Source organism: Plasmodium vivax, chromosome 14, assembly GCF_000002415.2.
Source record: "Plasmodium vivax chromosome 14, whole genome shotgun sequence".
In the NCBI taxonomy this organism is placed as follows: domain Eukaryota; phylum Apicomplexa; class Aconoidasida; order Haemosporida; family Plasmodiidae; genus Plasmodium; species Plasmodium vivax.
In genome coordinates this window covers 2,477,638-2,493,794 of record NC_009919.1, presented here as the reverse complement: position 1 = coordinate 2,493,794, position 16,157 = coordinate 2,477,638, and the positions used below count along the sequence as shown (strand labels likewise).

The 16,157-nt window shown below is 45.3% G+C and overlaps 3 protein-coding genes across 3 annotated transcripts, besides 10 other annotated features; 1 reads left to right on the top strand and 2 right to left on the bottom strand.

Annotated features, from left to right (window-relative positions):
* Positions 1 to 56: 56 nt before the first annotated feature.
* Positions 57 to 84: a microsatellite.
* An 865-nt stretch (positions 85 to 949) lies between these two features.
* PVX_100920 (hypothetical protein, conserved) lies at positions 950 to 2,146 on the top strand. The gene has a single exon (XM_001613880.1). The coding sequence runs from the start codon at positions 1,195 to 1,197 to the stop codon at positions 1,768 to 1,770; it is 576 nt and encodes a 191-aa protein (XP_001613930.1). The 5' UTR covers positions 950 to 1,194; the 3' UTR covers positions 1,771 to 2,146.
* A 467-nt stretch (positions 2,147 to 2,613) lies between these two features.
* On the bottom strand, positions 2,614 to 3,745 carry PVX_100915 (hypothetical protein, conserved; the record flags this gene model as incomplete). Its single annotated transcript, XM_001613879.1, has 1 exon — positions 2,614 to 3,745. The coding sequence occupies exon 1, from the start codon at positions 3,238 to 3,240 to the stop codon at positions 2,614 to 2,616; it is 627 nt and encodes a 208-aa protein (XP_001613929.1). The 5' UTR covers positions 3,241 to 3,745.
* A 33-nt stretch (positions 3,746 to 3,778) lies between these two features.
* Positions 3,779 to 3,803: a microsatellite.
* A 1,895-nt stretch (positions 3,804 to 5,698) lies between these two features.
* On the bottom strand, positions 5,699 to 13,066 carry PVX_100910 (hypothetical protein, conserved; the record flags this gene model as incomplete). The annotated part of the gene is made up of 1 exon (XM_001613878.1): positions 5,699 to 13,066. The coding sequence occupies one exon, from the start codon at positions 13,064 to 13,066 to the stop codon at positions 5,699 to 5,701; it is 7,368 nt and encodes a 2,455-aa protein (XP_001613928.1).
* Positions 8,377 to 8,477: a microsatellite.
* Positions 12,871 to 12,905: a microsatellite.
* A 201-nt stretch (positions 13,067 to 13,267) lies between the features above and the next one.
* Positions 13,268 to 13,289: a microsatellite.
* Positions 13,289 to 13,335: a microsatellite.
* Positions 13,336 to 13,902: 567 nt separating this feature from the next.
* Positions 13,903 to 13,933: a microsatellite.
* A 684-nt stretch (positions 13,934 to 14,617) lies between these two features.
* Positions 14,618 to 14,665: a microsatellite.
* Positions 14,666 to 15,680: 1,015 nt separating this feature from the next.
* Positions 15,681 to 15,718: a microsatellite.
* Positions 15,719 to 15,857: 139 nt separating this feature from the next.
* Positions 15,858 to 15,887: a microsatellite.
* Between the last annotated feature and the right edge of the window lie 270 nt (positions 15,888 to 16,157).

The window sequence follows — 16,157 nt, the reverse complement described above, 5'->3', positions numbered from 1 at the left end:
ATTCTTCTACTCCTTTTATTGATTACGCTCCTCTTATTGATTACACTCATTTGATCTCTTTTTTTTTTTTTTTTCTCCTTTTTTTTGGCTGTTCCCCCTCTCCTTATTCACTCCCATGATCGACACTTCATTTCAGCGCAAAAAATGGCTTTCCCAAGTGTCAGCCCGGAGGGGGTAACAAAGCAAAGGGGCGAAGTAACCGCCACACATTGAGTAACATTAGCGGCATGTTCAATCAACTTTGCGAGAAAAAAGAAAAGAAAAGGTGTGCCTTAATGCGAGAGGGCTACCCCCTCTGTGCCATGTGGAACGCCCCATTTTTAGCAAAAGCTCATCCTGCCGCTCATCAAACCAGTATACCCCTGCGAATGCACCTACACCTTTACAACTTCGCCCGAGGGAATCATCACAACGAAACGGTCGGTAACGACCTGTTCTTATCACCCCCTTTCGTTTGACTGGGCCATAAATGCACCAAAAGGAACAACTCCATTTAGGCATGCAAAATGGACTCGCAGAAAAAAAAGAAAAAAGGAAAAAAGTCTACCCCAATTTCGGCGCACTATCGCTGTCCCGCCTATCTTATTGGACTCCTCAAGAGAAAAAAAAAAAGACAAACGGGGGGAGGGGCGCACCATTTTTTTCCATTCCCTTCGCTCCAACTTTAATGCGCATAATTATATTGGACTGGCTGTCTCACTAGTGATGTGGCACCAAAAGAATGATAACCATATGCAGACTGCTTTTCTCTTTTAATGCACTTTCACGATGAAACTTTATCAGTTTTGCCAACTGTGAACGTTCCAAGGGCAGTCCTTTTAGCTGCTCGTGGCGCAAGAGGTGTACGTACAGCTTCGCCCGCGCAGTGTGCACGTGTGTAAATATTCCTCCGCGCTGTTTCTCCTATTTCTGATGAGTCCTTGGGGTATGCCCTTCAGTTTTGCTCCTCGTGCTGCAGGGGGGGGTTACGCTTATTGGTGGGATAGACCTACACCATTTACTTACCATCTCATTGATGAGCAAATACATACACGCCGTCACGCTGTCTCGCCTACACGAATGCTCCCTGTTTAACCCGCGCCCTCATCGCAACTGATCGAAGCAGTGCCGCTTCCCTCATCAGTGCCGCCTCCCTCAACAGTGCCGCTTCCCTCATCAGTGCCGCCTCCCTCAACAGTGCCGCTTCCCTCAACAATGCCGCCTCCCTCAACAATGGCGCGCCTTTTTCTTGTCCTTATTTTTGCCATGTGCGTGCGGAGCATGGACCCAACAAAAAAGGGGAATGAGAATTTCCCCCAGAGAAATGTGGCCATTGAAGAAGCCAACTTTGACTCTGCATTCCCAGCATTCAACGTGCACTATAACGTTGAGCCGAAGGACTGGAGGCACATCGAATTGGTAGAAAAGGAAAAACAAGACTTCCTGCTTGGCATTAAAAAGGAAATAAGATTAATGCAAGAAGATAAAAACAAAATTAATTATGTGCTGAATGTTCAGAAACAGCAATTGGAAGAGTTACAATTTTTGCTAAATCGTATGAAGCACTTTAGAAGGAAGAGCCTCATTGCAGAGGGGGAAGAGCAACTGAAGGTCGACCTCCTTGCCATGCCGAGGTACCTACGGACTGGCACACTTTTCAGCGTTGACACCCTTGGTGAAGAAAATGCCCTAAGGGATTTTAACGAGCTACACAATTACAGCGTAGACAAGTCCAGGTTAACCACCCGGGGGAGCTTTTACCACAATTTGGCAGAGCAGTGGGTTGGCTGACTCCAGGAAAAGGGGGATTCGAAATGGACTTCCAAGATGGGCGCCGCGGGGAGCACGCGATGAGCGTGGTGATGCTTTCTTTCTTTACCCATGTGATTTTAATTGTGCCGAGGTAAAAAATAAAAAGAAATGCCTCAACTCCGGTTAAGCAGTTGGCTTTTGTCTTCTCCCTTTCTTAGCTGCTACCCCGGCTTCGCTCCATTTTTGTTGCGCGCCTTTTTTCCAAATGTTTGCAAAAAAGGCGCACCGCCGCGGATCGGAGCACTGCTCTCCTGTGCGGCCATGCGGTTTGGCGAGCCCACCCGTTCAAGGGCCTCGCCAAGGGGAAGCCGCTAAACGGTAGTCAAATCAAACTTAAAAGCGTTTCCAAACTGAAACGACGAAAGTTGCGAGCTGCGCAGTGCGTTTTAATAAGTGGGAAAAAAGGAAGTGGAACAAAAAAATGGCACAACGGGGATGGGGGGGGTGCTCGGAAAAAAGGAAAAAAAAGGGAAAAAAAAAGTGAAAAAAAAAGGGGAAAAATGGGCTAAAAAAACGAAAAAATTCGAAAGGATCCCCCCATGGGCATGCCCTCAATCTGCTTCACACAAATCAGCGCTAACGTTCAACAAAGACATAAAAAAAAAAAAATCATAAAACGGCGAAGCAGCTACGTAAAAGAACGGGCAATCACCCGCTAATCTGTGGACGCCATGACATGTGTGCCTTCCCACTGCGCAAAACGCCTCACCCGATTTGTTACACTAAAAAATGGAGGGGTCTCCCCCAAGCGGTTCACACCTCCCCGCGGGCGAGCCAGCCTCCCGTTTGGTGCTTCAAAAAAAAAGTGTTGACTCAAACCCATTAGCTATACCTAATCCGCACGTAGAGATAGAGAACGATCTGAAGAACGATAATCTCGTAGAGCACGAAGAGCGCAATGAGCAGGACGTACGTGGCCGTAAAGTGAAAAACGACTGTAAAAATTATAATGACTACAATTGTGATGATTAAAAAAAGTAAATTAATGGAAAAAATATATCTGAAATGAAGAATGGGGATGCTGCTGTCATTCCCTTCGTTGTTCAAAATGGAAGCAATCGTTCTTAACAACTCATCCTGCAGGTATTCTTTATTCGTATTATTGTTAACGATCCAGTTGAAGTCCTTCTCGTCTTCTATCTTCGCAGTCCCCGTTTTGCAAATGGTGCATAATAATGGGTCTAATTTGTTCAGCCCCAAAATCTTCGACCGTAGGGAACTCAACTTTTGGGTTTTCCTCCAGCTGTACCAGCATCTTTTATGTACACAAGCTGTGCATACAGAACAACACGATATTAAATAACAGTTTTCTAAATTTTCCTCTAAACATATGAAGCAAAATAATTCTGCTTTTTCGTCTACTCGTTTGTTCCTCTTCGTTTTGTAATGTTGTTGCTCCTTTGCTTGTGTGTCACCAGTGAGTCTGAAATAATTATCGCTTCCTCCCATTTAGCCAAACTGAGTGCTAGTTAAGAGAAAAAAAAAAAAAAAAATGGCTTTTCCTGTGGAGCGCCCGCATGGGGGTGGGCATATAAAAAGCTTTCCTCTCGCATAAACGTATGCACCCTTTTGGTCATTACGCTTTAGGGGATGAACCCTACATGGGTGTAGATAAATGCACACGCGGTGGCCAGTGGGTGATAAGCAGAAGGGAGTTGACACGGAACAATCACGCTACATGTTTTATTACCCCTATTTTGTGCGCCTACAAATGTGCTTGTTCTGATTCACAACGTTTCTTCGCAAGTGGGGGTTTTCCGGCCAAACTGTACGGTAGCGAAGCGGTTTTTTCTTCGCCTCGAAAGAGGTTGCCCTTCGTGGAGCCCAATACTGACGCTTGCAAGTTGAAAAAAAAATCCGCATAAAAGTGAGCAATCTAATACATCTTCACTAACTTGCTGGCATCCCTCAACCGCAGTGATGCAAAATTCGCGGGTTAAAATTGGTCTCCCTGAAAAAAATCCCCCTCAGTGGAAACTTTCTCAAATTAAAAAAAAAAAAAAAAAAAAAAAAAGCAAAACAGGCTGAGCATGCCAAAAGGGGGAATCAAGCTGAACGGGCCAAAACGCGCCGCTGAAAAAAAAAAAAAAAACAATTTCTCCAACTTGCACGCTCTGCCTCGCTGAAAGGGGGTATTCATTTTTACCCGTTGGGCATAGGATAAGGCTTCCGTCGTCCCTTCGCGAGGAGCGGCGCTTCGGAAAAAGTGGCATGCATGGTAAGCGTGCCCAAACAGGTATGTTGCCAGTGCAGCCGCATCCACTCATTCCCTAATTGTCGAAAGGAAGGAACTCATTTTTTATGGCTGATCGCGATCGAGATGAATGAAGAAGGGGGTACCCAACAGGGTTGCGCCTTTTTATGTTGCTGCCCTCCTGACGGGTAACCAAAACGGATATGTGCAGAGTGGCTCCGTTTTGTTCCACGGGAGACGCGGATCTCTTCATTTTCGCAGAAACGTGAAAAGAGAGGCAAAAAAAAAGAAGCGGTTTACTGCGCGTTTACTGCGCGTTTTTGTTTTTCCCTAGGAATGGGCCACTTTTGGTGGTGAACAACTGCATGTGAGGTTGTTCCATTTAGTACCAGAATGGGGGCGTAATGCCCTTCGCTCATTTTGTTCCTTTTTCTGCCTTTACTGCGTGAACATGGATGCTCGCCCAGCGCACATGGCGTGCTGCTCAGTAGACCAAAATGACCACCTTATACGCTTATGAGAGTGTTGGCCTCGCCTCGTTGACAGCGCACAGTCATTTCGCTCGAAATGGCGGTCCAAATCGGCACCATTTGAGAAGACAACCGTAGCGGTAAGTGGCAATCATACTGATTGGCGGTCCACACTTCACCGCAAAAACGCACATTTAACCGTTTCGTTTGTCTAAAGATTTAAAAATCCCAGTCATCATATAAACAGTTTGGGCTTGTTCACAAATGTGTTGATGGAAAAAGGGACCATTTTGCTTTGCGTCGAGAAAAAAAAAGAAAAAAAGGGACGCAAAGCAATCCATATGATGATGGGAACAGGGGCGAAAAAATGTAAAGGGTGAGCACATCGCATGGTGGGGGAAACGCAGCCAAATGGTAGGTAGCCAAGTGGTAAGGCAGCCAAGTGGTAAGGCAGCCAAGTGGTCAACTAACTGTCAAACCGCGTAATCGCAAAATGGGGAATTTAAAAAAAAAAAAGGCACAATTCATCAATGAATGCTTTTTTCACATGCACACACATGGGGGGGAATTGAAAAGAAGAAAAAACGCACGCAGGATGGTATCAGCACATGGGATGGTATCCGCACGTGGGATCATATACGTGCGCGTAGGCCCACCGTGCCACACCTGCTGATGATGCCATCTAACAACATGCGCGTGTATGCTCATTAAACGGTCGCCCTTGGTGACAAACTGCCGAGCTCCTCCGCGTAGAAATGCGGTGGGCCCACTCGGACGTGCAAGTAAACGTTACCGAGAAGGCTTGCAAACGGTTTCGGCGCCGTCCGCACAGCATTTGCTAAAAAAATAAAAATGAGACAGAGGGGCTCAATCAACCAGTCAATCAACAAAGGGGGGGGTAGTTACAATAAATGAAATTGCAACGTTGCAATGTTGCAATGCTGCAATGTTGTGGATGGCCAAAAAAAATAGCACAGGGAGCGCGGAGACAAGCAAAATTTGCCACATCGATGGGGAGGGGGGATTAATCAGATAACTCGCTCGCTCTTTATGTAGGTTCGCCTCTCCCTGCCGTGTCTTCAGCTATCCCTGTGTACATATTTGCTTATGCTTCCGCATGTAGAAGTGGGCCTGCTGCGTACTGCGCCCTATGGTCGCTTCGAGTCGGTCAGGTGGTATTTTTCCCAACAGTTTGGTTTTTTTTTTTTTCCTTTTTTCCCCCTCTTTTTGGCCCCCCGCGCACTCACAGCAGCATGGAGGGCGTAATAATCCCGGGGTCCTCCGCCATGGAGTACTCGGAGAAGTTCTCCTTGTGGTCAAAGGAAGGCAAAATGTCATTATGGATGAGGGAGTCTATGAGCACGTACAGTTCTGCGTAGGGCAAATCAGTGGGCAAAATGCATCTCTGAATGTAATCACCAAAAACGTTGAGGTAGGGAATAATTTGCTCCTCACTTTTGATGAGGGTTAAATAATTTAAGTGGTGCTTTATACAAATTTTGTAAATATTCACATTTTTATGCAGCATAGGAATGTTTAATTCGAGGATAGTTTCAAGGTCATGCAAAATGAACAGGATAGCATCTCTACACAGATTAATTCTGGTGTCTTTCGTTTCAACCTTCGTCGGGTTAATCTCATTGCTGCTACTACCGCTGCTGTTTTTGTTTTTAATTGGCAGTTCGTTCGATCCTGGGTATTCATTTTTATATTCATAATTATTTAAATTTTCTTCCCCATTTTTTATGTTCATTTTGTCATCCTTAGACCAGCTGTCCTCATCGCTGTCTTCATTTGACGGTTTTTGCGAATTTCTAAATGCAATGGCTAGCTTTCTTGCGCCTTCAAAGCCGTATTTATTAACAGAGAAGATTCTTTCAATTCGCTTACATTTTTTGTATGCCTGTCCTACCCATCCCATTCTCTGTGGAGTCGAATTGAACCACACGCCTCTAACCTTCGGCATGTTTTTGCTCATGGAGAGGTACTTTATTCGTAATTCTTCTACAGATGGTCGACTCGTCTTCGTTGTCTTATTCACACAGTTGGGATTGTTACTAGTTTTTTTTTTTTTATTTATAAATCTATCCCAAACTTCTCCCCTTATTCTTGCCTTTTTCCATTCGATTGCCAACCTCTTCGCTTCTTCACACCCATGTTTTTTTACGGCAAAACTTTGGGCACATTTAACACCGTTTATTTTGTGCTCTCCAAACCATCTCTGCGAATTTTTGTCGTAGTAAACCCCTGGGATTCTCTTCAGCTCATCATTTTCCTCCTTCACCATTCCCCCCTTTCCTTGCGCGTCTCCCTTTCTTGAAACATTTTTTGTGTACCCTTGAGGGTTGTGTGTGGGGCAGTTGGCCAGCGTGCAGATGGATATGTCAATTTCGTTTTTCGTGCTCGACCCGGTCGGGTTCGACGGCTCGTTAGCTGCATCACTCGGCAAGCCGCCCGCCTGGTCGGTGGCCGATCCGCTCACCGTTCTGCTGACCGTTCTGCTGACCGTCCCGCTGACCGTCCCGCTGACCGTCCCGCTGACCGTCCTGCTGACCGTGCCGCCAACCGTGCCGCCAACCGTGCCGCCAACCATGCCGCTAACCGTTCTGCTGACCATACCGCTCACCACTTCGCTCATTGCTCCGTTAGCGGCCTCCCCTTCGAGTTGCTCCTCCTTGCCCTTCGGCGCCATGCCAGCGCTGCCCAGCTGCGGACCAAAGCCCTCGGACAGTTTAACCTGCTCGGAGAAATTCGAGTTGCACATCTGCTCATCCTTAACACGGATCATGCCATCGTACAGGTGGTTCTTGCTGCTATTAACGCCATTGGGATCGTCTTGCACATTATCATAGCCCACCATTTCGTGGGATAGTCTCCCCAAATTTAGGTTCAAACTGTTGGCTCTGTTCAACAGAAATTCATTTTCGTTCTTCACATCATTGGGGTGGAGCATCTTGTGTGGGATCTGCTGAGTCACGTCGGCTCCTTTATGGTCCGAAAGGGAGGAGGACATTTTCCTCTTCAGGAAGAAGCTCAGGAATTTCCCATTATCGCTGTGGCTTTTGCTTTTGAATAGGATCCGTTCATCAAACTGTGCGTTGTTGGCGATAGCGGGTTCATTTTCGCTAACTCTGTCTGCATACTCCTTGGCAGCGCCCTCCCCCTGCTCGTTGTTTCTGCCTTCCCAGGGGGCGCTACCCTTGCCACCGTTGCCACCGCTGTTGTTCGCACGATTGGTGCGATTCGCACCGCTAGCACCGCTTGCATTATTCGCGCCGCTTCCATCGAAACCGCCGAGAACCAACTGGTATGGCAAATTCGAATTGCTGCTAATCGCGTCGCTGAAGGGAGTCCCCTCGGGAACGACCAGCAACTCGTTCTTCTCCCCCTGCGATTTATTTTCTCCCATTTTTTTATTCAAGTTAATAATATTTTTATTCCCTTTAATTACCTCCTTTGTGAGGTAGTCCACGTTGATGGCATCGTTCTGAAGGGCTTTCCCCCCCTCCGCCTCAGTCTGCCCCTTCACATTTAGCATATGATTCTTACCCTTCTGGTTCACAATTTCATCATTGCTAATATCATGGTCGACCAGATTCATCTTCATGCTGCTGAAGTCATTCACGCAGGTGGCATACGTCGTCGGAGTGTTGTTATATAAGCTGTCTAAATTTCTCTTGTCAGTTTTTTTTTTCTTCTTCTCAAATGAGCTGTAGTTATTTCTGTACATTTGGGAACTCATATTGAGGCTACTTGGCATGCTGTCCTCTAAGTGAAATTTGCTGGTCAACGTGTTGGAAGAGAGATCATTAAAACTGTAATTGTTGGTGCTTCCCTTGAGGTTATCATTGCTATAGCTGCTGCTCGTACTGGTACTGAGTAGGTTACTCGGAAAATTCGAATTCAACTTAAAGTAGCTGTCGTTGATTTGCTTCAACTCGTTGATTTGCTTCAACTCGTTGATTTGCTTGAACTCGTTGATTTGCTTCAACTCGTTGATTTGCTTCAACTCGTTGATTTGCTTCAACTCATTGCTTCGCATCAGATCGGCTAGGAACATCTTCTGCTTCTTCTCCTCATTTGTCAAATTATGCTTTGTAATAAATATATCATCCGATTCGAATTTGTTTAAATTACTTGCCATTTCTCTACCCTCGTCATATTCGTTTCGTACGCTAATTAGACTGAGGTCTTCCTCCTCGTGATTGTCTATTCTTTTTTTTGGGTACACACACTTGTTCGCTTCCACCGAGTGGTGTTGCTCATCCTTCATGTTGGCGTACTGTGCAGACTGCTTCTTCCCCTCAGGGTGAAACTTTCCGCTCGAGAAATCTTCACTATTCCCGTTCGTCTCTCCACCTACATCGTATCCGCTTCCGAGGCTGGTACCCCTGCCAACATTGCTATAGAGGAAGAGGCGCCCATCCACGCTTTCGATTACCTCCCTTCCGTACTTCTCCATCTCTTTGGCTAGATCGCCCTTTCTCGTGGCTACTTTCTTCACTTCGTCGTGGCCATTGTGCTCCTCCTTATAGTTGATGGGTCGTTTTCCCCTCTTCAGGGTACCACCACTTAAGGGTCCCCTCGACACGCCCTCCTGCGACAAAGTGTTATGCGTAACGCTGCCAATACTGTTGCTGTTCAGCTCGTCCACGTAATTTGCTTCCTGCTTGCCACTACTAACAGCGCTGCTGTTTCCGCTGCTAACAGCGCTACCGTTATCGACGCTATTCATTCTATTTCTGGTCCCCTCGTATGTCTCATACTTTTCGCTGGGACCTTCACCCCCCAACTGCAACGCTTCTTGCAACGCTTCGCCTTCTCTGCCCCTTTCGTCCGCAATGTTAATGCTTCTTCTAGATCTTTTGTTTCTTCTCTCCTTTGTGACGAAATTTCTCGTGTCCTCCTTTCCATCCATTTGGTACAAGTGCGCCTTACTCTCGTCATAGGTGTAAGCAGGGTTGCCCCCCAAATTGAGTTCCAAATTGAGTTCCTGGTGGGCGCCCATCATGTGTTGCATTGCAGAGGCAGAACTCGCGTCGAAGCACTCGTTCGAATTGCCGCTTCTCATTTGGTCGATGGTGTAGGAGTTGTGCGGAACTTTTAAATCGCTCTTTCTGCTCCTTCTGAAAGTTTCGCCCTGGTTGAAGTGGCCCAGCCGTTCGTGGTGGTCACTCTGCTGGACGATTCTCGCGCCATTCCTCGGGAGGCTATTCGGAACACCCTTGGCGCTATTTCTCGTTCCCACCTTTGCCCCACTTCTTGAGCTGCATTTGGAGCCGCACTTTGAACCGCATTTGGAGCCACTCTTGGAGCCGCACTTCGATCCACCTTTTACACCCCCCTGCTGAGCCGCCAGCACCTCCACGTAGTCCACCTGGTGCAACTCGTCCTGCACGGCATCCACCTCCTCTTCATGCAACAACCGCATGCTGCCATTCTTTTCTGCAAAGAGGGAGTTCTCTATCGTATTCAGTAGCTTCTTCTTCGTCAGCTCATCCATTTTGGAGTTATTTTTTATGTTAAAAAGGGCCTTGCTTATTTCTTCATAATGATTCATGTAGAAATTATTTTTGTTCTTCGTGAAACTCTCCATCTCGAGCTCTACATCGCTTATGTCTTTCGTGGGTGCAGAGGGGGAGCCACTCTTCAAATAGTCCCCTTTATTGGCAGCTTGTTTTAGTTTTCTTTTTACACCATTCATTGCGCTGGTAAATTGCTCATTCCATTTGTTGCAATAATTTTGTTCCTCTTTCTCTTCGTCGTCGTTTAGCTCTTGCGTGTCGTCTCCCACGTGAGAATTTTCCTCCGCTTCCACTTCGTACACCTCCTCCACTTCTTCTTCGCCGTTATGGCTGTACCGTTCGTGCGCGTACCGGGTGGGGGCATTATTTCGCGTGCCACCACTGTGGGGTGCCTCCGCATGGGGGTTTCTCAGCACATCAGCGTGGTGCGATTGGCGCGACGGACCGGATTGACCAGGTTGGCGAAATTCGCGGGATGGATGCTCCTTACCATGGGGACGGTGTTGCTTCTCCTGGTCGGGGTACTCCACATCGCTTCTTTCGTCATAATCGTCAAAAGTGTTTTTCCCCCGGGTATTTCCGCCGTCGATCGGTTCCTCCCTTTGAGATTTGCCCCCTTGGTATCTGAGCGGGTCCTTCATTTCGAAATTAGCCGACCCGTTCCTTCTCTTCTGGTAGCTTCCTCCATCCTCACCATTCGTTTTAACATGCACATCTGAGCTTACATTGGCAGGGTTGGAACATTCGTTGGGCTGCTTCAAGTAGCTGTATTTTTCTCCCTTGGCGCTTCTAATGAGGGATGAAAACATACCGCGGTAGTTTCCTTTGGGGGGTACTTCCTGGCCATACTTCTCTTCGCAGTTGTATTGGACCGCTTCGTTTGCTCGTCTGGGGTCAACCCCCTCCTTCGCGTACACTGCGTGGTAGTTGTTGCCGGGTTGGTGGTTGCCACTTTGCATGTTGCCACCCTGGTTGTGGCCGACTCCCCGCCCCTCATGCCTTATATTAACCAACTTGGCCCCCGTTTTTCTGTCATGATTTTTCTTATTGCTGCCTTGTAGGAGCCCACACAAGTTGGCGATTGCGCTGTTGACGGAGAACACATTGGGGGAATTGTCTCGACTCTTATTGGTTTTCTTCCCAATGCCGATGTTATAATTGGAGAAAGCCGCTGCTTGTTCTTCGGTGTGGCCAGCACCCATGAAGTTGCTCTCCCTCTCGAGGTACTCATCATCCTGATAGGTGTCATTGTTCCCGTTAGACTCGTTTTTACTCTTCCCCATTTTGTTTCCACTTTGGAGGTAGGCGGCGTTACTGCTGCTGAAGTTGCTACCGCTATTGTTGTGATGACCCACTTGGTATTTATGCTCTCCTGCCCCACTAGAATACTTCTGTTGCGATTTTATCATCTCGATGGGGTTGCCTGTACTGTTAACCCCATAACTGCAGTAGTCGTAGTTATTCATGGATGGGCTCCCTTTCATTATGCATTCGACATGCTTCTGCAGATTGGCTTCTTTAGAGGTACTAGAGCCTGACACTTGGTTGCCACTCTGGATGCGATCTGATGGGCTTATTTTATTACTGTTTGGTGCCTCCTTTGGGGAGTTACTTTCATGTATGATGTACATCCCCCCCTTTGAGTAATCCCCCTCCTCTTCATCATCCCCCACAATGATGCTTTCCTTGCTCTTCGTCAGTATGGTCTGCTTCTTATTTCCTCGTTTGTTTGGAAGAGTGTTCAACTTTGCACCACTAGGAATGAGCATACTGCGCGAATCGTTAGCACTATTCATATCTATGCTTATCACCTTCTTGTAGTTTTCATCATGGCTGGTGTGTGTCTCAGAACATTCTGCAGCCCCTCCCATGTTGACGCCGAAGTTTATGCCCATGTTTCTCTCAACCCGGCTGCCATTCTCCCCACTCAGATCCTCTCCACGCAGTTTACCCAAATCGTGAATTACATTCTTTACATAATTAACACTGCTGTACTTGCTGAGGAGCCCCATTTTGAATTCCTCCCCTTCGTCATCATCGCCCTCACCAGAGTGCTTCTCCCTATTGAGCGTGCGGACCAGCTCCATGTTGTTTAGAATTCTCTTCGCAATGTCGCTGCTGAAGTATTGCTCTTCCTCGTTGACCATAAGTTCTGTCTCTTCTACTGATTCATTGGAGTCACCGGATCCATTCCCGTTATCTACGCAGTAAAGACTTTCTCCTTTACCATCCCCCGAGTCGTATTCAACACAACTGGGTGCGCCCCCCATTGTGTGTTTTGGAAGATTTGTTCTCTTTTCCCTCAGAGGGTCTTCAAAATGAGTGTTGCCACCTTCGTACGTTTTTTTATGCTCCACAAAGTGGGTTACCCCGCTGTTTTCTCTCTCTTGGTAAGCACTATTCGGTTCGTTGTACCCTTTAGCAAAATCGTCGCTACCCATCTCATTGCAGTGCTTCTGTTTGTCCTGATGGAGGAGCTCATCTGTGGGCACTTGGCTTATGCCATTTTGCCCACTGGTGCTCTCCACATCTATCGTAACAGGTTCGCTCAAATCTGCATTCGAATTATTTTTTAAAATTTTCTTATACGAGCTGATCTCTCTATCTTTCGCTTTCCCCTCTTGCATATTACACTTCATGCTAAACAGTTTCATTAACGATTCGTTTAGGTTGGAGCTGAAGTCTGTTCCGTCGTTGTTCCCCGTCTCACCAACACGGGTACTCTTTTCATAGATGCCTCCTCCTGCATTGTCATTTAGGTTAGTTAAATCTTCTACATATGCATAGCCGTTATTAAACGTTCTATGGTACACACCTCCTTCACTGAGCACAGAATCTGTTCTTATGGTTCGACTCATAGGAGTTGTCAAATTGTATGGTGCATGGTCATCGTCCTCCTCCTCATCATCCTCCTCTTCCTCCTCCTCGTCGTCATTCCCCTGCTCGTAATAATTCGAATAGGGCAGATTTCCCTCATTTGAAAAATTTTCCCCATCATCGTTCAGGTCCGCATTTTCTCCTTCGCCTTTTCTTTTTAGCTTTTCCGCCTTTGGCAAATCTTCCTTTGCGCACATTTCATCATTCATTTGTTGAAACATTGGCACGGATGAGGGGCACACAGGGAGAGGGGTGAGATACTTCCAGTTTAGTTATGCGCTCGTTTGGACACACACTCGGGGGAGAATGCTACACGGAGGGGTAGGGGCTACACGTGTACGTAGCCGACGTATAGTTTGTAGGCTCATGCACAGAAAAGCTGCGTGGGCCAAGCAAACTTCGATCTTACGCCAAAAAAAAAAAAAAAAAAAAAATACACACATATATATGTACATGTACATATATATATTTATACATATAATTAAAAAGGCCGCACGCACGCACGTAATTGCATGCACACAGGTGTGCAGACGAATCGATCGCGCGGTACCGTTCCGCTAAAGGTGTGCATCAAACGGTTTATCCTTCCTCTTGTTATACGCACTTGTATCGCTAAAAAATCGAAGCACTTTTTTCTACACCAAAACAAACAAACTTTGATGGCTGCAGTGCGTGGCGCCTGAGCGATACTTTGGTGTGGGCAGAGGAAGCGGGCAGTCTGCAGGGACGAGTGCGCATAGGGCGTGCACAAGCATTCATGTAGAAGAGCGCATGTACTACAGCGCACTCACAATAGTGCACACACAAACGCAGACCCTGACGTGGAACCTTTAATTAAGCGAAAAAAAAAAAAACACAGTCATGCATTAATTTTTAAGATTGGTATGCTGGTAAGACAACACCGAGGGTTGGCCGCATTGTGGCCTTCCTCACCAAGCCGTACGCTGCGTTTCTCTATATATATATGCACATGCACAAATATAACTGTTCTCTCGCAACATAGGCGGCGGCAATTGAGAAGCTGAAACAATGGTGCAGTGAATATTCAAAAAAAAATGAAGGAAAAAAAAAAAAAAAACACTTAATCGTGGTAGCGTAAAAAATGTGATACTTATCCCTTGACAGAAAGATTTATAAGTATTTCTTAAGGTTAAAAAATATTAAAAATTGAGAAGGACGCGTTCGCAAAAAATTTGCAAAAGTAACGCGAAAGGGGCACGAAAAAGGGGGTGGATGACAAATGTGAAGTAAATCATACGCATCGAACTATGTGCAGTCGCGCGATTGGCCTATCAGCGCAACACGCGTGCGCCCTTTTCTCCTTCACAGGTTGTAGGTGCGCATGTATATACAAATATGCACGCAGCATGCATAAGGGTGTTAATAAGTGCGTTCGTAAGTGCGTTCATAAGTGCGTTCGTAAGTGCGTTCATAAGTGCGCTAATGAGTCCATTAACCGGTCTGTTAATAAGTCTGTTAATAAGCACGCTAACAACTCGCTCGCTGCTCACACACATCGTGATGTGCAACTTGCTGGTGAGCATTCTAACAATTTTGATAATCGAAAAGGCGGTCCCCTTTTCGGATCGTTAGAAAAAGACACACATAGAGTAAAGCTGCATGCGTGATGGGCACATGAACAACTGAGAGGCTACATGAAAAAAGTCATTCACGAGGGTTTATCAATTTATTTTTGACAATTTAAGGTGTACAAACGGATAACACCGTTAAGGGGGGGGGACGAAATGGGTAAACAATGTGTAAAAAAAAAAAAAAAAAAAAAAAAAAATATAATAAAAAAAATAAAAAATATATTATAAAAAATAAACGTACAGAGTTATTTGTAAATTAAAAAGCAACTCCGGAAAATTACACAAAAATGCACAGTTTGTTGCAACAGTGAGTGTACTCTATACACTTTGCAACTGCCGAATAAATGCACATTTATGTAGGGGGTGAATGCTTTTCGACATTCTTCACAATTGTACCGTTTAACAATTCGATAAATTTAAATGCTGGTAAGCCACACAGGTGTGTATTACGATGGGGACAAAAAAAGCGCACATACCTCTTTCGAGTGGTAAAAAAAAAAAAAAAAAAAAAAAACAGGAAAACAAGAAAGGAAAAGAAATTGTAAAAAAAGGAGTAGAAGAGGAGAAAAGAATCTTCTACGAAACGTTCATAAAAAATACGCGAAATAAAAAATGACCGTTCGCCACATGCGTAAAAATGCATATTTCTTTTAAAGAAATATTTTTGCAGTTTGCATGGGCTGAGACATTTTGGCTTGCTTTCACAAAAAAGCTGAGTAAAAAAAAGGCATGACTAAAAAGGGGGGGCGCCGTGCACACAGGTAAACACACATATGCGCGCGCACATAAATATATACAAACATGTACAACACATAACGCGAACAGTAAAAATGTAAAGGGGATGCAAAACAATTAAAGCGTATTAATTGTTTTTAATTTTCGCGTAATTCATAAACTTTTGTGGCGCTCTTCATCAACCTGTGGGCAACACGTAATTACATGCACATGGTAAACAAAAAAAGGGTACTAACGTGCATACAAACAGGGGTGGTCGTGGTGGCGTACACATGTATCCGTATGCACACACATATGTGCTGGGACACATGCATTTCTTGCGCACTTGCACATACACTCCCTTTGGCGTGTGTACGCGCGTTTCCATATGGACATTTACACAAAGTGGGGTTATGTTGACATAAACATGGAATACGAAATGGTGAAGAAAATGCAGCTCGTGTGTGTATGGGGGAGCATTATATGCAAATGGACGTGGTAAATACTGGAAAAATTACGAAAAAATAAAAAAGAAGAAAAAAAAAAAAAAAAATAAAGGATAATTAAAAAGAATTACCAATGAAAAACTGTTTGATACAATTTGTAGGATTCTAGAACTTTGCGAAGTTTCGACAAAATTCCTGAAATTGGCCTTCACATTTGAGTGCACAATGTAATCGTTCTTACATTTAATGTAAAAAAAAAAAAAAAAAAAAAAAAAAAAAATTGTAAAAAATAAATAAACCGAAATGGGGTGAAGCCAGACTTGCATAAAAAAAACAATATCAACGAAAAAAGTTTTTTGTACACATACGAAGGGGAGGGGGAATATGCTCATATGGCACGTATTACACACGAAAAACTGAGCAAAAAATGTTTTAATAATATACACACACGTATACGTATTTGCATAACACACATGTGAATGCGCTCATTCGGCCATCCACAACTGGACGAGTACGCACACGTGTGTAATGGGTAGTACGCGTGTAAC

Coding starts and splice junctions, on each gene's coding strand:
- PVX_100920 (XM_001613880.1), top strand. CDS start 1,195: ATGCCGCCTCCCTCAACAATGGCGCGCCTTTTTCTTGTCCTTATTTTT.